The following is a 23,942-nucleotide window of genomic DNA, read 5'->3' as shown; positions in this document are numbered from 1 at the left end:
AAAACAGTATACAGTGGGAAACAAGTATTTGATACACTGCCGATTTTGCAGTTTTCCTACTTAACAAGCATGTAGAGGCTGTAATTTGTTATCATAGGTACACTTCAAAACTGTGAGAGACGGAATCTAAAACAAAAAATCCAGAAAATCACATTGTATGATTTTAAGTAATTAATTTGCATTGTAAGTAGGAAAATAGGAAAACTTTGTAAGTAGAAAACTGCAAAATCGGCAGTGTATCTAATACTTGTTCTCGCCCACTGTATGTATTATGTAACATGAAGTCCTATGAGTGTCATGCTGAGTAGGTTGATTCATTTTATCTCTATTTCTGCCTTTTTGTGACTTCCTGTCTTGGCTGAAAAATAGCTGTTGTTTTCTTCTGTGATTTTGCGGTGACCTAACAATTGTTGTGGGCTTTCCGCTGTAAAGTCCTATTTAAATCGGACACTTTTGGGGTTAACAACAAGAATTCGCTTTAAATAGTATAAAGATGTACATGTATGTTTGAGGAATTTTAATTATGAGTTTCTGTTGTTTGAATTATTGGCGCCCTGCAATTTCACTGCTGTTGTCATATCATGCCTTAACGGATTGCAGCATAAGAAGCTAACACTGCAGGAAGAGATGATAACATCATGCCAGCTTGGACAGTTTGGAATATTTTTTATCCAAACGAGTTAGTGTGTTATAGGCTTAACACCAGTGTGTTGCTATGGAGAGGACGTACCCGTCACCTCTATCAACCCAATCCTGCCCAAACACCCCCCCCACCCACCCCATCTCCCCAAAACAGCAGCACCTCCCTATAGATCAGTTTTTTCAATAGGAAACCAATAATAGATAATACAAATCATTCATAATATTCAACGTCATTCTTTTAAAATCCATTAGCACTAGTATAGAAATATGAAAAATAAACAGAGAGAACATAAGAAGTAAACAAAAACAATGTTTTTTGTGTTGAGTAAACGCTTTTTCTCCCCTCACAGACACCCCTCTGATTCACTCTGGCTTACCCCTCTTCCCTCCCCTGACATTGTTAGGCACCCAATACTTCAAAAGTCTTCTTTTTCTTATGTTCCTTTCCTTTCTTCACCACTGATAGGTGAAAGGACCGGTTAGAGATGCGACCAGTTGCTTTCACCTGTCCTATCCCTGTAAGATCCATTGTTGAGCAGACGAAGGAGATGAGAAATAGGCCAATGAATTGAATTGGAACAAAGCCATCCATGTTTCACAAGCATTGAGTCTGAGACTAGAGAGATCACAGACAATCGTGTGTGACCTATGCACTGTGTGTGTCTGCTCCACTGCTGCACTGTTGGTTCAATAGAAGAACACAGAGATAATTTTATGTAAATTTTCTTAGGGGGTTGCATGTTATGTCTGAGTCTTCTCTGTGTGTGTGTGTGTGTGTGTGTGTGTGTGTGTTGTTGTGGTGTGTGTGTGTGTGTGTGTGGTGTGTGTGGTTGTGTGTGATGTTGTTGTGTGTGTGTTGCTGTGTGTGTGGTGTGTGTGTGTGTGTGTGTGTGGTGTGTGTGTGGTGGTGTGCGTGTGGGACTGTGTGTGGTTGTGACGATCTGTTGGTTGTATATTCGAGACGAGGCAGCAGAAAATTCCTCAGACAAGCTTGAACCCTAACGATTATTCCAATATACCTTTTATAACATTAAACCATGACCCAGTCTCCTCCGTAGTCATTGTAGTGCTATTAGCTTATTAAAAGGGAGAATAAATTATCCAGATCTAAAGCTCCACAGGCTGTAATGAGAGGGCTCGGTGGTGTGGAGCTTCTGTGTGGAGCTCTGGCAGGCGTCTGTGCGCAGACAGCCAAGTTCAACGTGATGTTAGAGCAGGAAGCTTTAGTCCCAGCCACCCGGCAGCACGGCCAAGCCCCCTGCAAGATGCTGCCTCAGAATTTCCAGATCAGGAGAGATCCTCATTATGGAAGTAGCTTCAATTTTGGAATTTTCATTCTGATTACAGTCCTCCTTTATCTCCTCTGTTCCTCAATGTTGCGTTCCTAATTTTTTCTCTCTCACTCCTCCTTGCATCCTCTCTTCTTCCTCTTCTCCCATTTGCTCTCTCCTTTTTTCTCTCTCTCTCTTCCTCTCTCCTCTTTCGCTCTCTCTCCTCTTTCTGCTCTTCTGCTATGTGAACACAGAGAAAGAGGAGAAAGGCGGTGCAATATTCTCCAGGATAAAAAGTCATTTCATTCGACAAAGCTCTGATGTATCATATACTTACATCTGAAATGGTGATAATAATTTGTTTCTCTCACTTACTGTAAGGACAGACCTCTTGTGTGCGCACACACCACACACGCACAGCAGGCGCACACACACACACACACACACACACACACACAACACACACACACACAAAACACACACACCACCACACACACACACACACACACACACAACACACACACACACACACACACACACACACACAGCATTCTATTATGCATGAAATCTGACTTTGTTTGCCAAACTCATTTCCAGCCCAAATCTGCTTTCTTCATTCGTTTCAAAACGCAAGCTACGGTCCCGGAGGGCACAAACACCTGGCCTCCACACGTAAACCTCAGGGAGTCCTTTCTCTATCAGGTTGTCGTGACCACCACATTAGTCACATATTATGTCTTTATTTTCTGTAACTTATCCCGTTTAGAAACAATGGTAACCAAATGACAAGACACACAACAAAAAAATCGAGAAAATCATATAATTCTCTGACTCAGTTTTAAAGGTCTCGTCTGTTGTTGTATGTTACATAGACTTAGAGTCCTACCAGTATCGGATGTGCCTCCTCCTCCCAGTGGTCACCGTCCAGAGAGGAAGAAGCTGCCGCTCTAGATGAGAGTCTGTGGTACATGGAAAGGGAAAAGCAGAGAAGAGAGATGGGAGAGAGAGAGCGGGGAGAACAGAGAGAGTACCAACAGAGAAACCAGTATGTCTGGCATCAAATGTATGTGCGTACCTGGACTGCTTTAAAGGTAGCTCATCCTGATTGATCCACATGGTAAGTCCAAGATAAGAACCGAGCAGCCATCTTCAAGTAAATCACAAAGCCAGAACACATAGTGGAGCATGTTCTGTGAAACAGACTGGCTAACATCAGAACCAGCTGGCAGCGCGCTGAGAGCATAGGAAGTCTCTCCTTCTTTCTCCTTCGTTATCGGTGTGTCTTTTTGTATCTGTGCAAATATATAATTTCCATTGCTTCATCACACCATTTCACAAACGTCTTTATCCTCTAATTCTTCTGTTCGATTAAGTTCATATTTATATCCAAAAACCTCAGTTTACATTGGCGCCATGTTCAGAAATCCCTCCAAAATATCTGGAGAAATTGCAGAGCCACGTCAAATAACATAAATACTCATCATAAACTTTGATGAAACATACATGTTTTACATAGAATTAAAGATACACTTGTTCTTAATGCAACCGCTGTGTCAGATTTCAAAAATCTTTACGGCTAAAGCACAATATTCAATAATCTGAGAACAGCGTTCAGCCACAAAAGGAAGCCATATAGTTACCCGCCAAATTGTGCAGTCAACAAAACTCATAAAAAGCATGATAAATCTTCACTTACCTTTGCTGATCTTCATCGGAATGCACTCCCAGGACTCCCACTTCCACAACAAATGTTTGTTTTGTTCGGTAATGTCCATCATTTATGTCCAAGTAGCTACTTTTGTTAGCGCATTTAGTACCCAAATCCAAACGATCGTGCAGGTCCAGCCGAACGTCGGACGAAAACTTCAAAAAGTTATATTACAGGTCGAAGAAACTTGTCAAACTAAGTATAGAATCAATCTTTCATGTGGAATGCTATCATGTGAAATGCGCGTGACCAGGACCTGGCTCTCTGCCAGACCACTGACTCATTCCCCTCTCATTCAGCCCCACATCACAGTAGAAGCTTCATTCAAGGTTCTACAGACTTTTGACATCTAGTGGAGGCCGTAGGAAGTGCAAACAGATCCATATCCTACTGTGTTTTCAATAGGCGATGAGTTGAAAATCGACCAACCTCAGATTTCTCACTTCCTGGTTGGATTTCTTCTCAGGTTGTTGCCTGCCATATGAGTTCTGTTATACTCACAGACATAATTCAAACAGTTTTAGAGACTTCAGAGTGTTTTCTATCCAATACTAATATTAATATGCATATATTAGCAATTATGACTGAGGAGCAAGCCGTTTACTCTGGGCACCTCTGTGCACCTTTCATCCAAGCTACTCAATACTGCCCCTGCAGCCATAAGAAGTTAAAGTGTGTGTCTGTGCGCACGTGCATGTGTATGTGGGCACTTGTGTGTTTGTCTGTGTGTGCATGTGTGTGTCTGACAATTTGTCTTTATTGTATGTTTCTCAGTTTCAGGCTGAGCACCTAATTATTTTTGTGGTATCCATCTTAGCTGGGTCTTTCCAGTTATATGCATATCATATATTCTGGGCCCGAGTAGCAGGCAGTTTAATTTGGGCATGCACCCTAACCCTAACCCTAACCCTAACCCTAACCCTAACCCTAACCCTAGAGAAGTTAAACAGTATAGTCATTACACAGGTGCACCTTATGCAGTTCTGTCACACAACACCATGACACAGATGTCTCAAGTTTTGAGGGAGCGTGAAATTGGCATGCTGACTGCAGGAATGTCCACCAGAGCTGTTGCCAGATAATTGAATGTTCATTTCTCTACCATAAGCCGCCTCCAATGTCGTTTTATAGAATTTGGCAGTACGTCCAACCGGCCTCACAACAGCAAACCACGTGTAACCACTCCAGCCCAGAACCACCACACCCAGATAAATATTGAATTTACCATTATAGCCCATAGAAACACACATTGAATAACATACAGTATTAATAATTGGCAAAAAGACAGTCAAAATACAAATAATGAGGAATAATGTTTTGAAGTGTCTGTCCTATATTCAGACCCCAGGACTTTTTCCAAATTTTGTTACATTACAGCCTTATTCTAAACTCGATAAAATAACTTTTTCCCCTCCTCAATCTACATACGTACAGTGGGGAGAACAAGTATTTGATACACTGCCGATTTTGCAGGTTTTCCTACTTACAAAGCATGTAGAGGTCTGTAAATTTTTATCATAGGTACACTTCAACTGTGAGAGACAGAATCTAAAACAAAAATCCAGAAAATCACATTGTATAATTTTTAAGTAATTAATTAGCATTTTATTGCATGACATAAGTAATTGATCACCTACCAACCAGTAAGAATTCCGGCTCTCACAGACCTGTTAGTTTTTCTTTTAGAAGCCCTCCTGTCTCCACTCATTACCTGTATTAACTGCACCTGTTTGAACTTGTTACCTGTAAAAAAGCCACCTGTCCACACACTCAATCAAACAGACTCCAACCTCCCACAATGGCCAAGACCAGAGAGCTGTGTAAGACATCAGGGATAAAATTGTAGACCTGCACAAGGCTGGGATGGGCTACAGGACAATAGGCAAGCAGCTTGGTGAGAAGGAAACAACTGTTGGCGCCATTATTAGAAAATGGAAGAAGTTCAAGATGACGGTCAATCACCCTCGGTCTGGGGCTCCGGAAGATCTCACCACGTTGGCATCAATGATCATGAGAAGGTGAGGGATCAGCCCAGAACTGCACGGCAGGACCTGGTCAATGACCTGAAGAGAGCTGGGACCACAGTCTCAAAGAAAACCATTAGTAACACCACTACGCCGTCATGGATTAAAATCCTGCCAGCGCACGCAAGGTCCCCCTGCTCAAGCCAGCGCATGACCAGGCCCGTCTGAAGTTTGCCAATGACCATCTGGATGATCCAGAGGAGGAATGGGAGAAGGTCATGTGGTCTGATGAGACAAAAATAGAGCTTTTTGGTCTAAACTCCACTCGCCGGTGTTGGAGGAAGAAGAAGGATGAGTACAACCCCAAGAAACACCATCCCAACCGTGAAGCATGGAGTGGAAACATCATTCTTTGGGGATGCTTTTCTGCAAAGGGGACAGGACGACTGCACCGTATTGAGGGAGGATAGGATGGGCCATGTATCGCGAGATCTTGGCCAACAACCTCCTTCCCTCAGTAAGAGCATTGAAGATGGGTCGTGGCTGGGTCTTCCAGCATGACAACGACCCGAAACACACAAGCCAGGGCAACTAAGGGGGCTCCGTAAGAAGCATCTCAAGGTCCTGGAGGGCCTAGCCAGTCTCCAGACCTGAACCCAATAGAAAATCTTTGGAGGGAGCTGAAAGTCTGTATTGCCCAGCACACAACCCTAAACCTGAAGGATCTGGAGAAGGTCTGTATGGAGGAGTGGCCAAAATCCCTGCTGCGAGTGTGTGCAAACCTGGCCAAGAACTACAGGAAACGTATGATCTCTGTAATTGCAAACAAAGGTTTCTGTACCAAATATTAAGTTCTGCTTTTCGGATGTATCAAATACTATGTCATGCAATAAAATGCAAATGAATTACTTGAAAATCATACAATTAGATTTTCTGGATTTTTGTTTTAGATTCCGTCTCTCACAGTTGAAGTGTACCTATGATAAAAAATTACAGACCTCTACATGCTTCGTAAGTGAGGAAAACCTGCAAAATCGTCAGTGTACAAATACGTTCTCCTCACTGTATATAATGTATTATATATATAAAAAAATATTTATATAAGTATTCAGAACCTTGCTATGAGACTCGAAATTGAGCTAAGGACAGGTGCATCCTGTTTCCATTGATCATCCTTGAGATGTTTCTATAACTTGATTGGTAAATTCAATTGATTGGACTTGATTTGTTAAGCACACACCTGTCTATATACAGTTGAGTCTGAAGTTTACATACACTTATGTTGGAGTCATTAAAACTCGTTTTTCAACCACTCCACAAATTTCTTGTTAACAACTATAGTTTTTGCAAGTCGGTTAGGACATCTACTTGTGAATGACACAAGTAATTTTTCCAACAATTGTTTACAGACAGATTATTTCACTTATAATTAACTGTATCACAATTCCAGTGGGCCAGAAGTTTACATACACTAAGTTGACTGTGCCTTTAAAACCTTTCCAATAGGGGGTGCTGTTTACACTTTGAAGATTTTTCGTTCCCAGATTAAACTGCCTCGTACTCAATTCTGCTCGTACAATATGCATATATTATTACTATTGGATAGAAAACACTCTCTAGTTTTCTAAAACCGTTTGAATTATTTCTCTGAGTGAAACAGAACTCATTCTACAGCACACTTCCTGTCAAGAGTGAGATTTCTGAAATGAGGTCTCTGTTCCAGGGTCAGTTTATAAATTCCCTTATAAGCTATGGGCTACATGCACTGCATACGCCTTCCCCCTAGATGTCAGTAAGCGGTGAGACTTTTGAATGGAGCAGATAGCACCATCTGGGGGAGTATAAAACCTCTTGGAACGGAAGTACCGACCTTTTCGACGAGCGCCTGACGCAGGAGGGACACCAAGCATGGCGTCCTGGAAAGCTTCGGTTTAGCAGTTCTATATCTCCGGCTCTGAATTAATTTGTTTTTTGTCTTAAAACTTCATAAGGTAGTTAATTTAAACCAACTTTAAAGCAGTTTATAGCAGTTATTGCGATTTCTGGAGTTCTTTGTTAGGCTTATCACGAGTTGGGCACCTCTCCGGTACATCGCGCGTTAGCAGCTAATTTCTACAGGAGTAGAGGACATCTTTCAACCAAAAGACGATTGTTCTGGACAAAGGACCACTTGCCCAAGATTCTGATGGAAGATCATCCAAAAGTAAGAGCTATTTATGATGTTAATTCGTATATCTGTGGAAAGATGTAAAATTATTTAGTCCGCCATTGATTTAGGCATGGTCTCGCTGTAACGCACGCTGAATGTCGAGTAACGTTAATTTTAAAAATCTAACACAGCGGTTGCACATTAAGAACTAATGTGTCTTTCATTTGCTGTCCAACCTGTATTTTTTACTCCAAGTTTACGATTAGTTAATCGATTAGATTAGTGCCTCTCCAAGATGGCGCCGGCCAGATTGCCTGAAATGTTGCTACTAATCACATTGTATAACCACGATTTGTGCTGCTAAATGCACTATGCACATTTTCAAACAAAAACCTATATGCATTTGTTAAATATGATTTACAGGACTGTCATCTGATGAAAGTTATATCAAGGTTACGTCAAACAAATTATATATCTTTGTGCTGGATCTTGTTCGTACTGTACTCGCTCTTAACCACTTCGGCTCACTGCCCGTCAATACGGCCTGTCGTTTCCCGGTCTGACTTGTGTCCCAGCGTTAATATTCCAATGCTTATGTATCTGAGAAACAAGATTCTCTGGTCTGATGAAACCAAGGTTGAACTCTTTGGTCTGAATGCCAAGCGTCATGTCTGGAGGAAACCTGGCACCATCACTAAAGTGAAGAATGGCGGTGGCAGCATCATGCTGTGGGGATGTTTTTCAGCGATAGGGACTGGGAGACTAGTCAGAATCGAGGAAAAGATGAACGGAGCAAAGTACAGAGAGATCCTTGATGAAAACCTGCTCCAGAGTGCTCAGAACCTCAGACTGGGGTGAAGGTTCACCTTCCAACAGGACAAAGACCCTAAGCACACAGCCAAGGCAACGCAGGAGTGTCTTCGGGATAAGTCTCTGAATGTCCTTGATTGGCCTAGCCAGAGCTCGGACTTGAACCCGATCTAACATCTTTGGAGAGACCTGAAATTAGCTGTGCAACGACGCTCCCCATCCAACCTGACAGAGCTTAAGAGGATCTGCAGAGAAGAATGGAAGAAATTCCCCAAATACAGGTGTGCCAAGCTTGTAGGTTCATACCATAGAAGTCTAGAGGCTGTCAGCGCTGCCAAAGGTGCTTCAACAAAGTACATAGTAAAGGGTCTGAATACTTTTGCAAATGGGATATTTCCATTTTGCAAACATAAAAAAAAAACTGTTTTTACTTTCTCATTATGGGGGAGTAGATTGATGAGAAAAAACTAAACAATTTAATCAATTTTAGAAAAAGGACTTAACATAAAAGTCAAGGGGTCTGAACATTTTCCAAATGCAATGTACTGTATTAGAAAGCTCAGGATTGTTTTGTTTTTGTTGACATCCCTTATTTTTGGGGGGCACAAAACTACCTCCATACTTCCACTTATTCGTATGGGTCCTGTGACATGTGTGGTAGTCGTAGCAAAACAGACAACACCATCGTGTTTGTGAGAGTCTCCCTTTCCATAGAGTGGTCATAATAGTTTGAAAGCCAAACCGTTTGGACGCTACAGATGTTTCGCGAGAAGACCAATTTTCGTGATGTCTCATGGTCTGACAAACACCACTGTAACTCCAAATAACACTGTAACTAAGGCACCTTCGATCGCAGATGCAGAAAGCCAACATAGGCGGATGCGGTGGATTGAGACGCAGATTTTTTTATTATGTTACTTGGATTGACACACGGGTGCATCAACAGACTCTTAGGGATGAAGTAGTGAGACTACTTTCTGGAGGACAATGCCATGCTGACTCACATGCGTTTCTAATTTGTGGGTTGGGCTAAGGCTTAAGAGGGTGTGAACTATGCTGAATTGGTGTAAACAAAGAAGAGCTCTCTAGGAGGTGTGAAAATCTCATAAAAATCTTTCAAAGGGAATTTTCTCACACTTGTCTCCAAAGTGGGAGAACAAGTTTATCACCTTTTAAAGCAAAATAACTTTCCCATGTTTCCTCCAACTACAGTGTATGATATACTATTTTGAAGCTCAGTCTGTACTTTTATAAAAGATTTTAAATAAGCAAATCACTTCCGTTCGATATACACTGAGTGTACAACACATTAAGGACAACTTCTTAATATTGAGTTGCACCCTCCCCTTTTGCCCTCAGAACAGCCTCAATTCGTAGGGGCATGACCTCTACAAGGTGTCGAAAGCATTCCACAGGGATGCTGGCCCGTGTTGACTCCAATGATTCCCACAGTTGTGTCAAGTTAGCTGGATGGCCTTTGGGTGGTGAACCATTCTCGATACACAAGGGAAACTGTTGAGCGTGAAAAACCCAGCAGCATTGCAGTTCTTTATACCAATGGTGTGCACCTGGCACCTACAGCCATACTCCATTCAAAGGCACTTAAATCTTGTGTACTTACCATTCATCCTCTGAATGATAGACATAGACAATCCATGTCTCAATTGTCTCATGGCTTAAACATCGTTATTTAACCTGTCTCCTCCCCATCATCTACACTGATTGAAGTGGATTTAACAAGTGACATCAATAAGGGATCATAGCTTTAACCTGGATTCACTTGGTCAGTCTATGTCATTGGAGGAGCGGTTGTCTTTAATGTTTTGTACACTCAGTGTAAGCCTCAATAGAGAAATCTGGACACAAACGTTCACAGACAAAATGTGCAGGCATTTTTTTACATTCCCACATTTTGAGAGTAACAATCATCATTCATTGTGATGTGACAACAGTAAAAACACATAATGTACATGTATGGTATGCAGAATTTGGTATTTCTAGGATTATTTTGAATATTGCACACTGTAGGTGTTGAATGATAGAATTCTGACATAAATCATTCTTAATCTGCTAGCTCTACTCTGGGCAGACATGAGAGAGGATATTGTCTATCATGTTCTTGATGATGATAGGAGGTGGGTGGAGGGCATGGGGGAGGTGGTGGGCAAGGGTCATCTCCCAGGCATCTATCAGCAAAACATCCAGACCCTTGAACATAGCCCTGAGCACCCCGTCCAGCTGCACTGAGAACCAGTCACTATTGTACAGGCTCACTTTCGGGTCCAGGGCCTGGAGGTTGGCCGAGCGCAACACCACCAGGGTCCCCGAAGCCCGGTCCAGAAGCCGCACCACCGCCCGCCGAATGTGGCGTAGTCGGCGAATGTAGACCTGCACAGGGAAGGTGCTGAAATGGGACCATATGCTGATGAACACCACAGTATTTGACCCACCAGTTAGGCCATCCAGCTCATTAGCTACATAGCGCATCTCACTGGCGATGACAGTGTTGAAGCGGATTGGAGGACCGTGACAACGGTATTTCAGCAGGATGTTGTGGGTGCTGTCCACTGCCATGAAGGGCCCCACATTCTTAGGACTGTAGAGGTTGAACTCCTTCAGGTCTGTCACAAAGAGGAAGGGAGAGTTGGGAGTTGGACAGACAGAAGAGAGCGTTAGAAAGCACAGTAGAGAGTGAAAGATGCCGCAGGACTCACCTGGTACTAAGGTGTTGAGGTACTCAAACCACTGTCTGACAGTAGAGTCTCCGTACATGTACACCACCTTGCCCTTCAGACACTGAGTGGCAGATGAGACGTTAAACTGGCGCATCACACCACCACCCAGCGCTCGCCATGACCCTTGGAAGTAATACCCGGAAGGAGTGATCCYGGTAGACTCTGTCTTCATGCTGCTTCTCTCCACGTCTGCTTTGTTTGATAGAGAAAAGCAAACATCTTCCACCAGCTAGCATCATCACTTTACAGGCAATAGAGGTGCTAGGACTTTCCCATCTTACACTACTGTAGATGTAGTAGTTGGCTTGAATACTGTCCTGCACACCCAGAAACTCTCCAGGGTTGAAGTAAACAGCCACAAAGCAGAGCAGATCAGTTAGTAGGCTGGCTAGCTAGTGTTAAAAAGATAAACACACAGTTGTRCTGTGGTATCTCCTTGCTCGCCTACCTTTTTTCTCAGGCAGCACAATGACACTGTCAGACCCTGAAGGATGAATGGAAACTTTGATGTTCACACCACTGAGAAAAAGTGGAGGAAGAATCATATTTGAATGTTAAATAAACTCAATGCAGCTTGCAATCTGATACATTGGAAACAAAGTCTGTGAATACATTTCACACACTTTCAAACTCATTCACTTGCATACTGTAAAACTCACTAACTTCTGAAAGAGCAATGCCTCCTTGTTCACGAGCAGATGGTTCACATAGGGTCCCCTGGCATGGTTGATCCGTGTGTCACAGCTCAGCAGCTTGGGCTTGTAGCAGTACCAGGGCTCCCCTGTGTGGGGGTCTGTGTAATTGCACAGCGGCCTCTGGTTTGTCGGCAGACACAGGTTACATACAGTTGTCTGGGACAGTTTTCCAGAGCGGAACAGACTCTGAAATGGAATCCGGTCGGGCCGTTCCTCTCGTATCCGTCGTAGAACATGAACTGCCTCACTAGGATGGACCAGTGTCACCTCCACCTGTGCAGACCCCTGCCATAGTAATGGGAAAATGGCAGAGTAGGTCCCATTCCTGTGGTCCAGCACCTGTCCTGCAACGCCTGCCCCCAATGTGGAGGAATGCAGCCGGGCCAGCAAGAAGTCTCCACCATAGCTCTTGGGACGCCCCTGGAAGTCATGTATATGGACCAGAACCTCCAACTGGTCCCCCACGTGCCATTCTCTCCTGCCCCCTGCTGGCAGGATCACAAAAAGGCTGTGTGCAGGGTCACTGGTCTGGTTCAGGGACACATTCACAGAATGGGTCTGAGGCTGTGGCCAGGCGATGGACTCCAGGAGGTCACGCTCCTCCAGAGCCTCCTCCGGTGAGGGCTCCTGGCTACAGTGGCTCCGGTTGCGGTCCAGAGGAGAAGGGCCCTCTGGGAGGAGGATGTTGCTTTGGTGCTGGTAGAACATTGACACTGCTTGGCAGTTGAGCTTCTGCTGAGTAAAGAGGAGAGGTCACTAACAGGCATGCTACACTGGACACTAACTTTTGCAGAGCGTGTGACGCTTCCATTAATTTCAATGAAACCTGGACATAAGCAGCACAGCTCTGTGAGAGGCTTGCGCTGTTCAGTGTAAAATGACTCTCTGGTACTATTTTCAAGAATTTGACTCACACCCAAGAACACTTGATAAAGTGGCTTGCATTCTGCTGATGCTGGCAAAATCTATGCATCAAGTGTAGCATCTAAAAACCTACTGTTTTTGTGACGCCCTAGCTGCTGTTAGCAACGTGGGTGTATTTACATACACTAGCTTTGCTTTCAATTGTATTGGTTTGTACAAAAACAGTCCACGGAAGCTAGAAGTTAAATACATTTCAATTTCAACTTACTGTGCCGATGGGCAGGACTGTTGGTCATTATGAAGGCTGACTTTGAGAAAAAATATCTAAAGGATCGTATTATTAAATAGATTTTTCCAAATGTGGGTCTGTTGTCAACCGACTTCCTCTACTTACCTCATGTCAAAATAAAAGTCCTTCACATGTGCCATATGTGGACAGAGAGGAAGTGGGTCTACAACAGACCCACATTTGGAAAGTATGTTTCATAATACGATCCTTCAGATATTTTGTCTCAGATTCCAACCTTCATAATGACCAACATTCCTGCCACCCAGCACAGTAAGTTGAAATGGAATTGTATTTAACTTAAGGCTTCCTGTGGACTGTTTTTGTGCCACCCAATATAATTAAAAGCAACACTAGTGCATGTAAATACACCCACGTTGATAAAAGCAGCGAGTGATGCCCGAGTGTAGCTCCCCTGGTGAGGGGGAGAGGGTGATAGAAACAATGTGAGATTGGTTCGTATTAGGCCAGATGGCTTTACCCTACCTCCAGAATGTTTATGTTGCTGAACAGGAAGAAGAGGCCTGMCAGGGCCAGCAGGATGAAGATACAGATATATTTGGACAGGCTCCTCCACATGGTGGCCATCCTCTGTCAGTCAGCCTGATGTTGACACAAAGAAGCTGGTAAGGGACAGATCACAATTGTATTTAATTCTGTTGAGCCATTTTCTTTGACCAAGTTAAATTGTAAAAATAACTTTTTTTTTTTTTACATTTTCTGTCTTATACCTCTCAGATATAGGACAGAAACAAAGACCTTTCTTCTGAAACTCGTCAGTCTATTCTTGTTCTGAAAAATGTGTACTACTCCCTTCACAGAGCAGCGCAAACTGGCTCTAATCAGAATAGAAAGAGGAGTGGGAGGCCCCGGTACACAACTGAGCAAGAGGACAAGTACATTAGAGTGTCTAGTTTGAGAAACAGACCCCTCACGTCCTCAACTGGCAGCTTCATGAAATAGTACCCGCAAAACACCAGTCTCAACATCAACAGTGAAGAGGCGACTCCGGGATGCTGGCCTTCTAGGCCTTCTAGGCAGAGTTGCAAAAAAAAGCCATATCTCAGACTGGCCAATAAAAATAAAAGATTAAGATGGGCAAAAGAACACAAACAGGACAGAGGAACTCTGCCTAGAAGGCCAACTGTCACGCCCTGACCTTAGTTTTCTATGTTTTATGTATTATTTTGGTCAGGGTGTGCCGAGGGTGGGTATGCTTGTTTGTCCTGTCTAGGGTTTTTGTATGTCATGGGGTGTTTGTTAGTCTAGGTCTTTTGTAGGTATATGGTGGCCTGAATTGGTTCCCAATCAGAGACAGCTGTTTATCGTTGTCTCTGATTGGGGATCCTATTTAGGTTGCCATTTTCCATTTGTGGGTTATTGTCTATGTATAGTTGCCTGTGTCAGCACTCTGATTAATAGCTTCACGTTCGTTTTTGTTACTTTGTTTAGTGTTTTTCTTCATTAAAAGAAGAATGTATTCCTATCACGCTGCGCCTTGGTCTCCTCACTACGACGAACGTGACACCAGCATCCCGGAGTCGCCTCTTCACTGTTGACGTTGAGACTGGTGTTTTGCGGTTACTAAAACAGTGGCCCATTTTAGTAAACTAAATGCCATTTATTTTTAGTCATATTGTAACGGAGACGCTGGGAGTCAAGGAGCAAGTGCAGGGGGTGAGTTTAATAACACAATAAACATGGACCGATACAAAACAAGCATAGCATCTGGATATGAAAAACAACTAATACTGCCTGGGGAATGAATCAAAGGGAGTGACAGATATAGGGGAGGTAATCAGTGAGGTGATGGAGTCCAGGTGAGTCTCATAATGAGGCGCAGGTGCACGTAACGATAGTGCCAGGTGTGCGTAATGTTGGTGTTCAGAGCCAGTGATTAGTGAACCGGCGACGTCGAGCGCCGGAGTCGAGCGCCGGAGTCGGTGAAGACGTGACACATATTTTAGTCACATCACATTTGTATTGCCTCATTAACATATAGTAAACATAAATCACTAACTTCCATGTGTACTAATATCATAGTGTCATTTATTTGGGGGCTTATTCACCACATGAGGAAGTAAAAACTCAAAACACATTAGCTAGATCGCTAACACTAAATATAACACCCACTGCTAGTAGTCATGTATTATTCTAACAGTGTAATGTCATAAAAAAAACCTTGCAGTTGTAGCCTGCTACCCTATACATTCGCAATGGCCGATGCACAATTGTGCATTTCGCACTCTTCGTATCTGAAAGCCATATAAAATATCTCAGTTGTAAAATAGTTGCTGTTAATCTCAATATTAAGAGATGACAAATAAAAAGAATACCCACAGAAAGTTGAGAACAACAGTTGCTTCCAAAAGGTATGTATTTCCTGCAATTGGATTTTGAAATGTTATACAATCAGAAGCCTTTTTTCTCTCTCCCGGAGCGCACATCAAGAGGCTCGCTTCTATAGAGGTCTGTAGTATTTTTCCCGTCAATTTATGGGTGCAAACGCTGTCTTCTCCCATGGAAAAGTTGCATCTGGTCTTGTTGGAATCATTCGGTCTCGTTTGAATCACTGGGAGGTGTAAGAAATTGAAATAGATACTGGAGACTAGTATAACAACATTCCAACATAGGCTATCCTTTGTACAAAATGAACCCACCCTCTCTTTGTCCTTAGGCACATGCCGATCTCATTAGATACTAACCTCAGACACACACACACCCCACTCAGGACAGGCCCCTGAAACATCATTTAGACATACACATTCTTTCCAAGGGTGTGACTCAAGACAAAGAACTATGTCAAGAGCCAATGGAACGTCGACACCTGGTCCGAACAGGACCACTCACGACCAAGATTGACCAGGAGGAAGGCCAGACGACAAGACCACCTACTTTGCTAGTTGCCTATATAATTTGAATGTACTGTTTAGAGCGGBCTCTTCTCCGACGATTTCATAAGAATCTGACAGAAAGGGGCCGTGCACGTTTTTGCCTGATATCTTTACACTTGAATAAAACGGCCTTATTATAAAATTATCCACCTCGTCCTATGTCTCCACTTGATCTCCTGTCTCCAGTAAACGTATTATCAACAGAGGGAGCCGTGCCTTATTTGCATCAATGATTTGTTGTCACCAGATTGCAAATTACACTGAAAATAACTAAATCTCTCATTCTCTAACACGTAACTCAACACAAGGCATCCATATAAGGTCACGATTGGTTGTGTGCAAGAACGATGGTTAGCTAGCTCAATCACAGTCAAGGTTAGGGTTATGTCTAGGATAAGGCCCTAACCCTAGCTTCATGTCCACTCTGAGCTCGACCCTATTTTTTCTAATCAATTTTAGAATTAGGCTAATGTAACAAATGTGGAAAAAGTCAAAGTGGTCTGAATTCTTTCTGAATGCACTGTATATATGGAAGTAGTTTAGTACCAAAAAAAGGGGCTTACATATGATAAAAAATATATAGAATAATTTCCTGATCTTTCTTATATCTCTCAGATATAGCACAGACACCTCAAAACAATTTTAATTTTCATGAATTGTATGATTATTTTTTTCTGCAGTGTATAAATGTGTTTCTATGGGCTAATAGCGGTAATGCCAAATGCAATGTTTAATAAAAATACATATAAAATGGTGATACCTACAGGGGTCTTGAAGTTATAAATCAAGTAGCAAAAATGATCCATGGTATGACCATTTTAAAACAATCCCATGTCAGTTTAGGATTAGGTACATGTGAATGTGAGGGCAGTTTCTTTCCTGCAGTCGAATGACAAAAGCGCCCTCTAGTGGCCTCATGAGTAGAACGTTATTAATATTCTTAATTTCAAATCCGGTGTTTCTACGTCAAACGGTTTTGTTATATTTCCGTCTTCTGTGATGTAAATAAAGTGTAATATTGGGATGCAAACTCAAAACGGAATACATTTCAACTCTACAGTATATCTGACATGGTGCAGGTGTCTTATTTCTTTTAAGTCCACAACCCTGTGTGAGGTGTATAATTTTGTTTCAAAGTAGGTTTGTATAAGACGACCAAGAAACCCTCTACATGACCCTGATTTAGCCCAGGTTTTAAGAGGGTCTCGAATAAGAGCCATAGTTTCCCCCTGTACATTAAACACACACACACAATATTGGATCTTTAGTTAGACATATCCTGGCTTTTTTGTAAAAGTTTTCTGGCCAGGTGAAATAATGCATCATCGTCATTATTATGGATCTAAGTAAATGCCAGTAGAAAAAAAGCTAGTGTAGGCCTACTGTCGTTCCATGTGGAATGTTTGACGTGACAGAGTTGAAATCACCAGGTAGGCCAAAACTCCATCCCACCAAAACAGGCTGAATTTTCATGCAGTCTTTTCTAACAGCTCTTACACTATAATGGGCATTATCATTATTTTCACAATTTCACAGTATTGTTACATCGTCATAGTGTGGGAATATATATAAAACACAGAAAAATCACGTTTTTACTGCACTGGGCCAACCTGTTTTTTTTACCCAGGTGTTAGGCTTTAAGGTAGTTACGTCCCAAGGAATCTGGATAGCACTAACTCCAAAATACTATAATATGTTGGTAAATGCTATATAAAAGCAATAAGGCACGCGAGGCGGTGTTGTACTGTACCTCTGCTTTCACCTCTAGTGCCTTATTGCTTAATTAAATAGTTATGGCTAACGGCATACAATTTTATAAACCTAGTTATAATGAGTGTTATAGAAGACTGTTCATCCTTTTGTCATACGCTCTAATGCCAACTGTTAATAACAACTGCTATTCAGTGGTGTAAAGTACTTAAGTAAAAATATTTGAAAGTACTACTACTTTTATATTTTTGGACTATTTTTGCTTTTACTTCACTACATTCTTTAAGAAAATATTCTACTTTTTACTCCACACCCAAAAGTCCTCTTTACATTTTGAATGGGCAGGACAGGAAAATGGTCCAATTCACGCACTTATCAACAGAACATCCCTGATCATCCCTACTGCCTCTGATTTGGTGAACTCATTAAACACACAGGCTTCATTTGTAAATAATGTCTGAATGTTGGAGTGTGCCCCTGGCTATCCGTAAAAAAAAAATATATATTTTTTTAACTTCCATCTGGTTGGCTTAATGATACATAAGCATGTTTTAAACCAAATACTTTGACTTTTACTCAAATATAATTTTTACTGGGAGACTTTTACTTTTACTTGAGTCATTTTCTATTAAGGTATCTTTACTTTTACTCAAGTATGATAATTGGGTACTTTTTCCACCACTGCTGCTATTACACAGTCTGCATGACAACTTATTTCATATGTTGTTACATGCTACATAACGTCTGCATACCAGATGTTATAACAAGTTGTTATGTAATTTACCAACCTCTGTGCCACATTATTACATTGAATGGAATGATGGGGGTCGTAACCATGTCATATGCCCTTATAGAGTGTTCACAGACACCGGCTTAAGTAAAGTGATGAATTTGAGACGTTATAAAATAGCTTAGAATTTGATTATATACCACAGGATGAGTTGAAAGTATCACAAAACATTACCATTCAAAGGATCTCCAGATGTACTTTTTTTACAACAAGACAATAAACTGCCCTTAGTTGTACAACTTGGACCACGCCCAGATATAAAAAAGGACATTATATTAACACTTACCAAAACGAAATTGAAGCAAATAGAATTTTACATCAAAATCAAGGTTGATGGAGTACAACATGATTTGTGACAGCTGTGAAAAAAGGAAGATGTGCAGTAACAATTAAAACTATATTATAAAAAATTGCTAGTTAGTCAGGTAACTAAGTACAGTAGTTAGGGGTTCAAGCAGCAAAGCTGCTGAAAAACCCAATTGTGTTTCTTGGCGTTCATTATTATTATTATTATTATTATTATTGTTTGTTAGCATCTTTTTCTGTAAGGTTATTTTAAAATGCAAATTCCCTTGGGATCGTAAGGCCTAGGTGGGTGCAACTTGGCCTTATGGTAAAGGCTCATGGGCCATACTCTTTCATGCAATGCCATGTGAATTGGCCACATGGTGGCGCTATAACAAGGGATTGAAGATGCAAACTTTGAAAGATCATGCCCCCTGTTTGAGCTAGAGTCCAGAAATTCAGTACAGGGATCCCTCCCCTCACAAGGAAAAAAGATGTCTCAAGGACACAAGGTCCTCCATGATGTATTTTACGTCATTTAAAAATACATGTAACTTTGTAAGTTTCCAGCTGAACAAAAAGGAGAGCAGTCAGGGATAACTTCAATAAAAATATTATCAGTTTAATTATAAGTTGCAACAGGGACATACCTCCTGCATAGAAACAGAGAAAATGTTGAATAGGCTCTTTTCTGAGAAGGCCCTAAAATATGAATTACACACTACCCGAGTTTTCAGTAAATACCAGCCCGAAAGGCTTGTAGGAAGTCACAACATCAGCGGCTACAGAATCACTCAGTGTCACAGATACATTATCAGTGTTTCCTCTGCGAAATCAAAAAGCAAACTTTAACCATAACATTCAACACTGGCAGACATTTGATACTGGCAGTTAAACAAGACAAAGGTAGGAAGATCAGTACTTAGTTATAACAGTATATACTCAAATGCAAGAAAATAATGAATCTAATAAATTCCCATTACAATATGATATTATAAAATGCCACTTTTAAGAAATGTGTCAGGAAACCTACCCTGTACACATCACTCTAAGTAAATGATGATCGTGGACTTCAGGAAACAGCATAGGGAGCACCCCCCTATCTATATCGACGGGACCACAGTGGAGAAGATGGAAAGCTTTAAGTTCCTCGGCATACACATCACTGACAAACTGAAGTGGTCCACCCACACACACAGTGTCTCTTCAACCTCAGGAGGCTGAAGAAATTTGGCTTGGCACCTAAAACCCTCAAACTATTACAGATGCACAATTGAGAGCATCCTATCGGGCTGTATCATCGCTTGGTACGGCAACTGCACCGCCCGCAACAATAGGGCTCTCCAGAGGATGGTGCGGTCTGCCCAACGCATCACCGTGGGCAAACTACCTGCCCTCCAGGACACCTACAGCACCCGATGTCACAAAGATAATCAAGGACAACAACCACTGCCTGTTCACCTCACTATCATCCAGAAGGCGAGGTCAGTACAGGTGCATCAAAGCTGGGACCGAGAGACGGAAAAACAGCTTTTAACTCAAGGCCATCAGACTGTTAAATAGCCATCACTAGCACATAGAGGCTGCTGCCTATATACATAGACATGGAATCACTGGCCACTTTAATAAATGGAACACTAGTCACTTTAATAATGTTTACATATCTTGCATTACTCATCTTATATGTATATATTGTATTCTATACTATTCTACTCTCTTAGTCTATGCTGCTCTTACATTGCTTGGCCATATTTATATATTCTTAATTACATTCCTTTACTTAAATTTGTGTGTATTGGGTATATGTTGTAAAATTGTTAGATATTACTTGTTAGATATTACTGCAATGTCGGAGCTAGAACCACAAGCATTTCGCTAAACCCGCAATATCTGCTAAACACGTGTATGTGACCAATACTATTTTATTTTATTTGAAACCCATAGGAATGCATTATGTCCAGAAGGGAGATAGGTAACCCATTTTAACAAAATGTGTTCATGATGACACCACAAAACTTGTACAAAAAGCCAGGATATGTCTAACTACAGATTCCCAATATTGTGTGTGTGTCATGTACAGGGGAACACTATGGCTCTTTAAGGTCTATTTGAGGGGAATTAGAGACCCTCGTAATCAGACTGACAGCAGGAACTGCCCGTAAGTTCATATTACACATATTACACAGGCTAGGGTGTGTGTTTGTGTGTGCAGGCGCATAACCTACAGGTGGGACAAGGGGTCATGACCCCACCCCCCCCAATATTAGAGACAGGTCAATTTGACCCCCTCAATAATATACCATGATGAATTTGATTGTTTGGAAATAATTTTCCTACCATCCTACCATTCCTAACAGGCAGCTACTGGCTTTCTGTGGCTTTACATGAAGTTATACGACTGCTACTTTGATATTACACCATAATACCAAAATAACAGAACAGAAACTCAACCATCCCAAAGCACACTGCCGTCTAACTTCGCACCTTGACGAAAAACAAGTCTGTGTGAGTGTGTGCAACGGTGGTGGAATCCATGTATTCACATGTTGTGTGTGTGTCTGTTTTGTGCTTTGAGGATGTCTCTGCCCACATGTGGTATAAGTACGCCAAGGCTGTTTGATACATTCTTTATATCCCCCCATGTTCCTGCCACTGTTTTTGAGTGTATGTGTGTGTGTGTGTGTGTGTGTGTGCATGTAAACAACAACACTGACCAATAAACATTCAATTGTAACATCAACTATTTAGTTATCTAGGTTTCTTTTTTAAGAGCTGCCATTGCTACTGTAGCCTGCACATCTACATTTCTTCACAGCTGTCACAAATCCTCTTGTGCCCCAGAAACCTTATTTTGTTGTAAAATTCAATTTGCTTCCATTTTGTTTCAATATATTTATGTGTTTTGGTAAGTTATTATTAATACAACAAAATATATTTTGTGAAATATTAGCTTTTGTCTGAAGCCGAAAAAGACAGGAAATTGAAATGCTAATTTGACCTATGCACTAACAAGACTTTTCAGCGTACGAAGGTTTGACACATGCTGGAGTACTGTAGTTTTATTGCAACAAGATCTTATAGTTTCACTTACATATTCAACGTATTATGGAAGCATTAATTCCACATGGTTACAGGGTTAAAACCGAAACAACTCAAAGGGTTAAGTTTAGGTATTAATGCCGAGTGGTTTAGGTTAGGGATATGGTTTGGGATAAGCTTAAAACAAAATAATTAAAAACAATGCACTGTTTCCATCAAGTATCATCAAGTATTCTCACGGCTTGCAAGAGCATTATGAACTGTCGTAGCGCAGTGGTCAGAGCAGCACGCTTTATTCTGATCAGCGCCCTTTGCCTCTGAGCATCATGAGTTGCATGAGTGCTCGGCAAGAGTTAAAAAATGTGTGAGCGCCGAAGGCGGCATATATCGACGTTCTCAGGTCCGTTTCAAATGTCCAAAGTCTATTTCTAGTGATCAGCCTGCTTTATTGGTCTAATGTACTTCAACAACAGAATTACTCACATTGGACAAAATGAACATGTTAACCATAATCAGAGACTAAAAAGTGTTGGTTTACAATTACATTGTTTATGCTCTATTCTTACACTAAAAGTCACTCAAATGACACAATAAATAATTCACAATTCAGTTCCTATTGGGCAAAATATAATCCAAAACACAACCAAAACAAACTGCAAATGCATCCAACAAGTTTGTACAGTCAAAATCATGATGTAACTTTGGACTATACTATAAGTGTCAAATTACTTCAAATGGGGGGACTAGATACATGAAGTGTTTTCATTTCTAAATGGTAAAAGAGATGTATTAAAATACCCTCAAAACACAGGGGGAGGAAACAGAAAGACCAGAATTATCATTATTTTTGGCACAAAGTTCATTAGGCTGATTATGATGCCAGCAGGGTGTAGGCCACTGCAATCAATGAGAAATGGTACTTAATCAATAACCTGTTAAGGAACAGACCAAGCTAAAATTAAAGATTGGCTCTTTGCATGTCATTTCTTTTCTCTAATCCTTGATTCCACATTTACTGTGAAAAGATCAATACAATGCAGCCTGTACCAACAGATTAAATATGCTMATGTGGTTCCTGTTATAATTGATTAAGTTAGTTAGTTGTGCTGTAGTTGCTTACCGTTTATGTATTGTCCCTCTTTGTCTAGAATAAATTATTTACGAAGTTGATGTCCTGTCCACTGTTATTCAAGGCTGTCTGTCTGAAGAGCATTCTTATGTCCTTTACACCCATAGAAGTAGATAGAGGGCGCATTTAGGGCTGTGTCAGTAATGACATTTTGTCCGGCAGTTATTGTCATGCAAATGTCTGCTGGTCTCACGGTAATTGACTGTTAATTAACAAACACGTTCAGCATCTCCAGGCCTCCATGCATACAAGCCGCTGATGTGCACCTAAGGAACATCTACATTTAAAAGTCTAATACAAATATACACCATCACAATACATCCATTATTTATTTTAGGCAGGTCTAAAGAAACATTATTATATGAAGAAAATGTATTTCAGAAGAACAGAATATGAGTCAGTCTACTCCTGTATGTTTTCTGTCTATGCATCCATACCATAGGCTGTCGGCTAGTTCAATTAGCAGACAAGATATGCTTATAAGTCCCGTGCCATTATTTTATACTATATGATTTTATAGTAACAATATAATTGAACTTAGCTTGATAAAATAGAAAGGAATTTTTTCCATTTTGGGGCGAGTGTGCATATGATGTGGCTATGTTGAGTGTAAAAGTTATAATTTGAAATATGTCCTATATGCTCGATTTTGTGTTATTTGTCTACTTTAGTTGTGAATGATACAAACCTTAGAATGTCTTAGAAATCAAAACATTTATGGGCTACATGATGTGACTATAGGATATTGATTTTAGAACGTCTCAAAAAAAGCTTGCGCTCTCTTCTTTGCCTCAGGCTGTTCTCTCATCAAGTGATCATATTATCACCCTGTCGTGGAAATTCTTACACAGGGACACTCGAAGTCTATCTTAAATGAATCATTGTTTATTCGTCAGCATGCTGGAGAGGTTCCAACCAACTCAATACACCATAATACACATGTCAATCAGGAGCTCTCTCTGGGCAGTCCA

The 23,942-nt window shown here is 41.2% G+C and overlaps 1 protein-coding gene across 5 annotated transcripts; it reads right to left on the bottom strand.

The window, feature by feature from the left end:
- Positions 1-10,423: 10,423 nt before the first annotated feature.
- On the bottom strand, positions 10,424-23,070 carry LOC112075348 (NXPE family member 3). 5 transcript variants are annotated; one of them, XM_024142359.2, is made up of 6 exons: positions 22,963-23,070; positions 13,611-13,727; positions 11,943-12,706; positions 11,728-11,798; positions 11,259-11,471; positions 10,424-11,165 (listed from the first exon to the last, which is right to left on the bottom strand). In XM_024142359.2, the coding sequence occupies exons 2-6, from the start codon at positions 13,710-13,712 to the stop codon at positions 10,621-10,623; spliced, it is 1,695 nt and encodes a 564-aa protein (XP_023998127.1). In that variant the 5' UTR covers positions 13,713-13,727; positions 22,963-23,070; the 3' UTR covers positions 10,424-10,620. The 5 variants fall into 5 exon arrangements, with proteins under 5 accessions (XP_023998127.1, XP_070296983.1, XP_023998125.1 ...); XM_070440882.1 differs by having other exon boundaries at positions 11,259-11,468; XM_024142357.1 differs by having other exon boundaries at positions 11,943-12,709; positions 13,611-13,747; positions 22,963-23,062.
- Positions 23,071-23,942: the final 872 nt, after the last annotated feature.

This window comes from Salvelinus sp. IW2-2015, unplaced genomic scaffold (assembly GCF_002910315.2).
Source record: "Salvelinus sp. IW2-2015 unplaced genomic scaffold, ASM291031v2 Un_scaffold3100, whole genome shotgun sequence".
NCBI classification, from domain to species: Eukaryota; Metazoa; Chordata; class Actinopteri; order Salmoniformes; family Salmonidae; genus Salvelinus; species Salvelinus sp. IW2-2015.
Note: the sequence above shows the minus strand (reverse complement) of the source record. Positions and strands in the feature narration are given on the sequence as shown.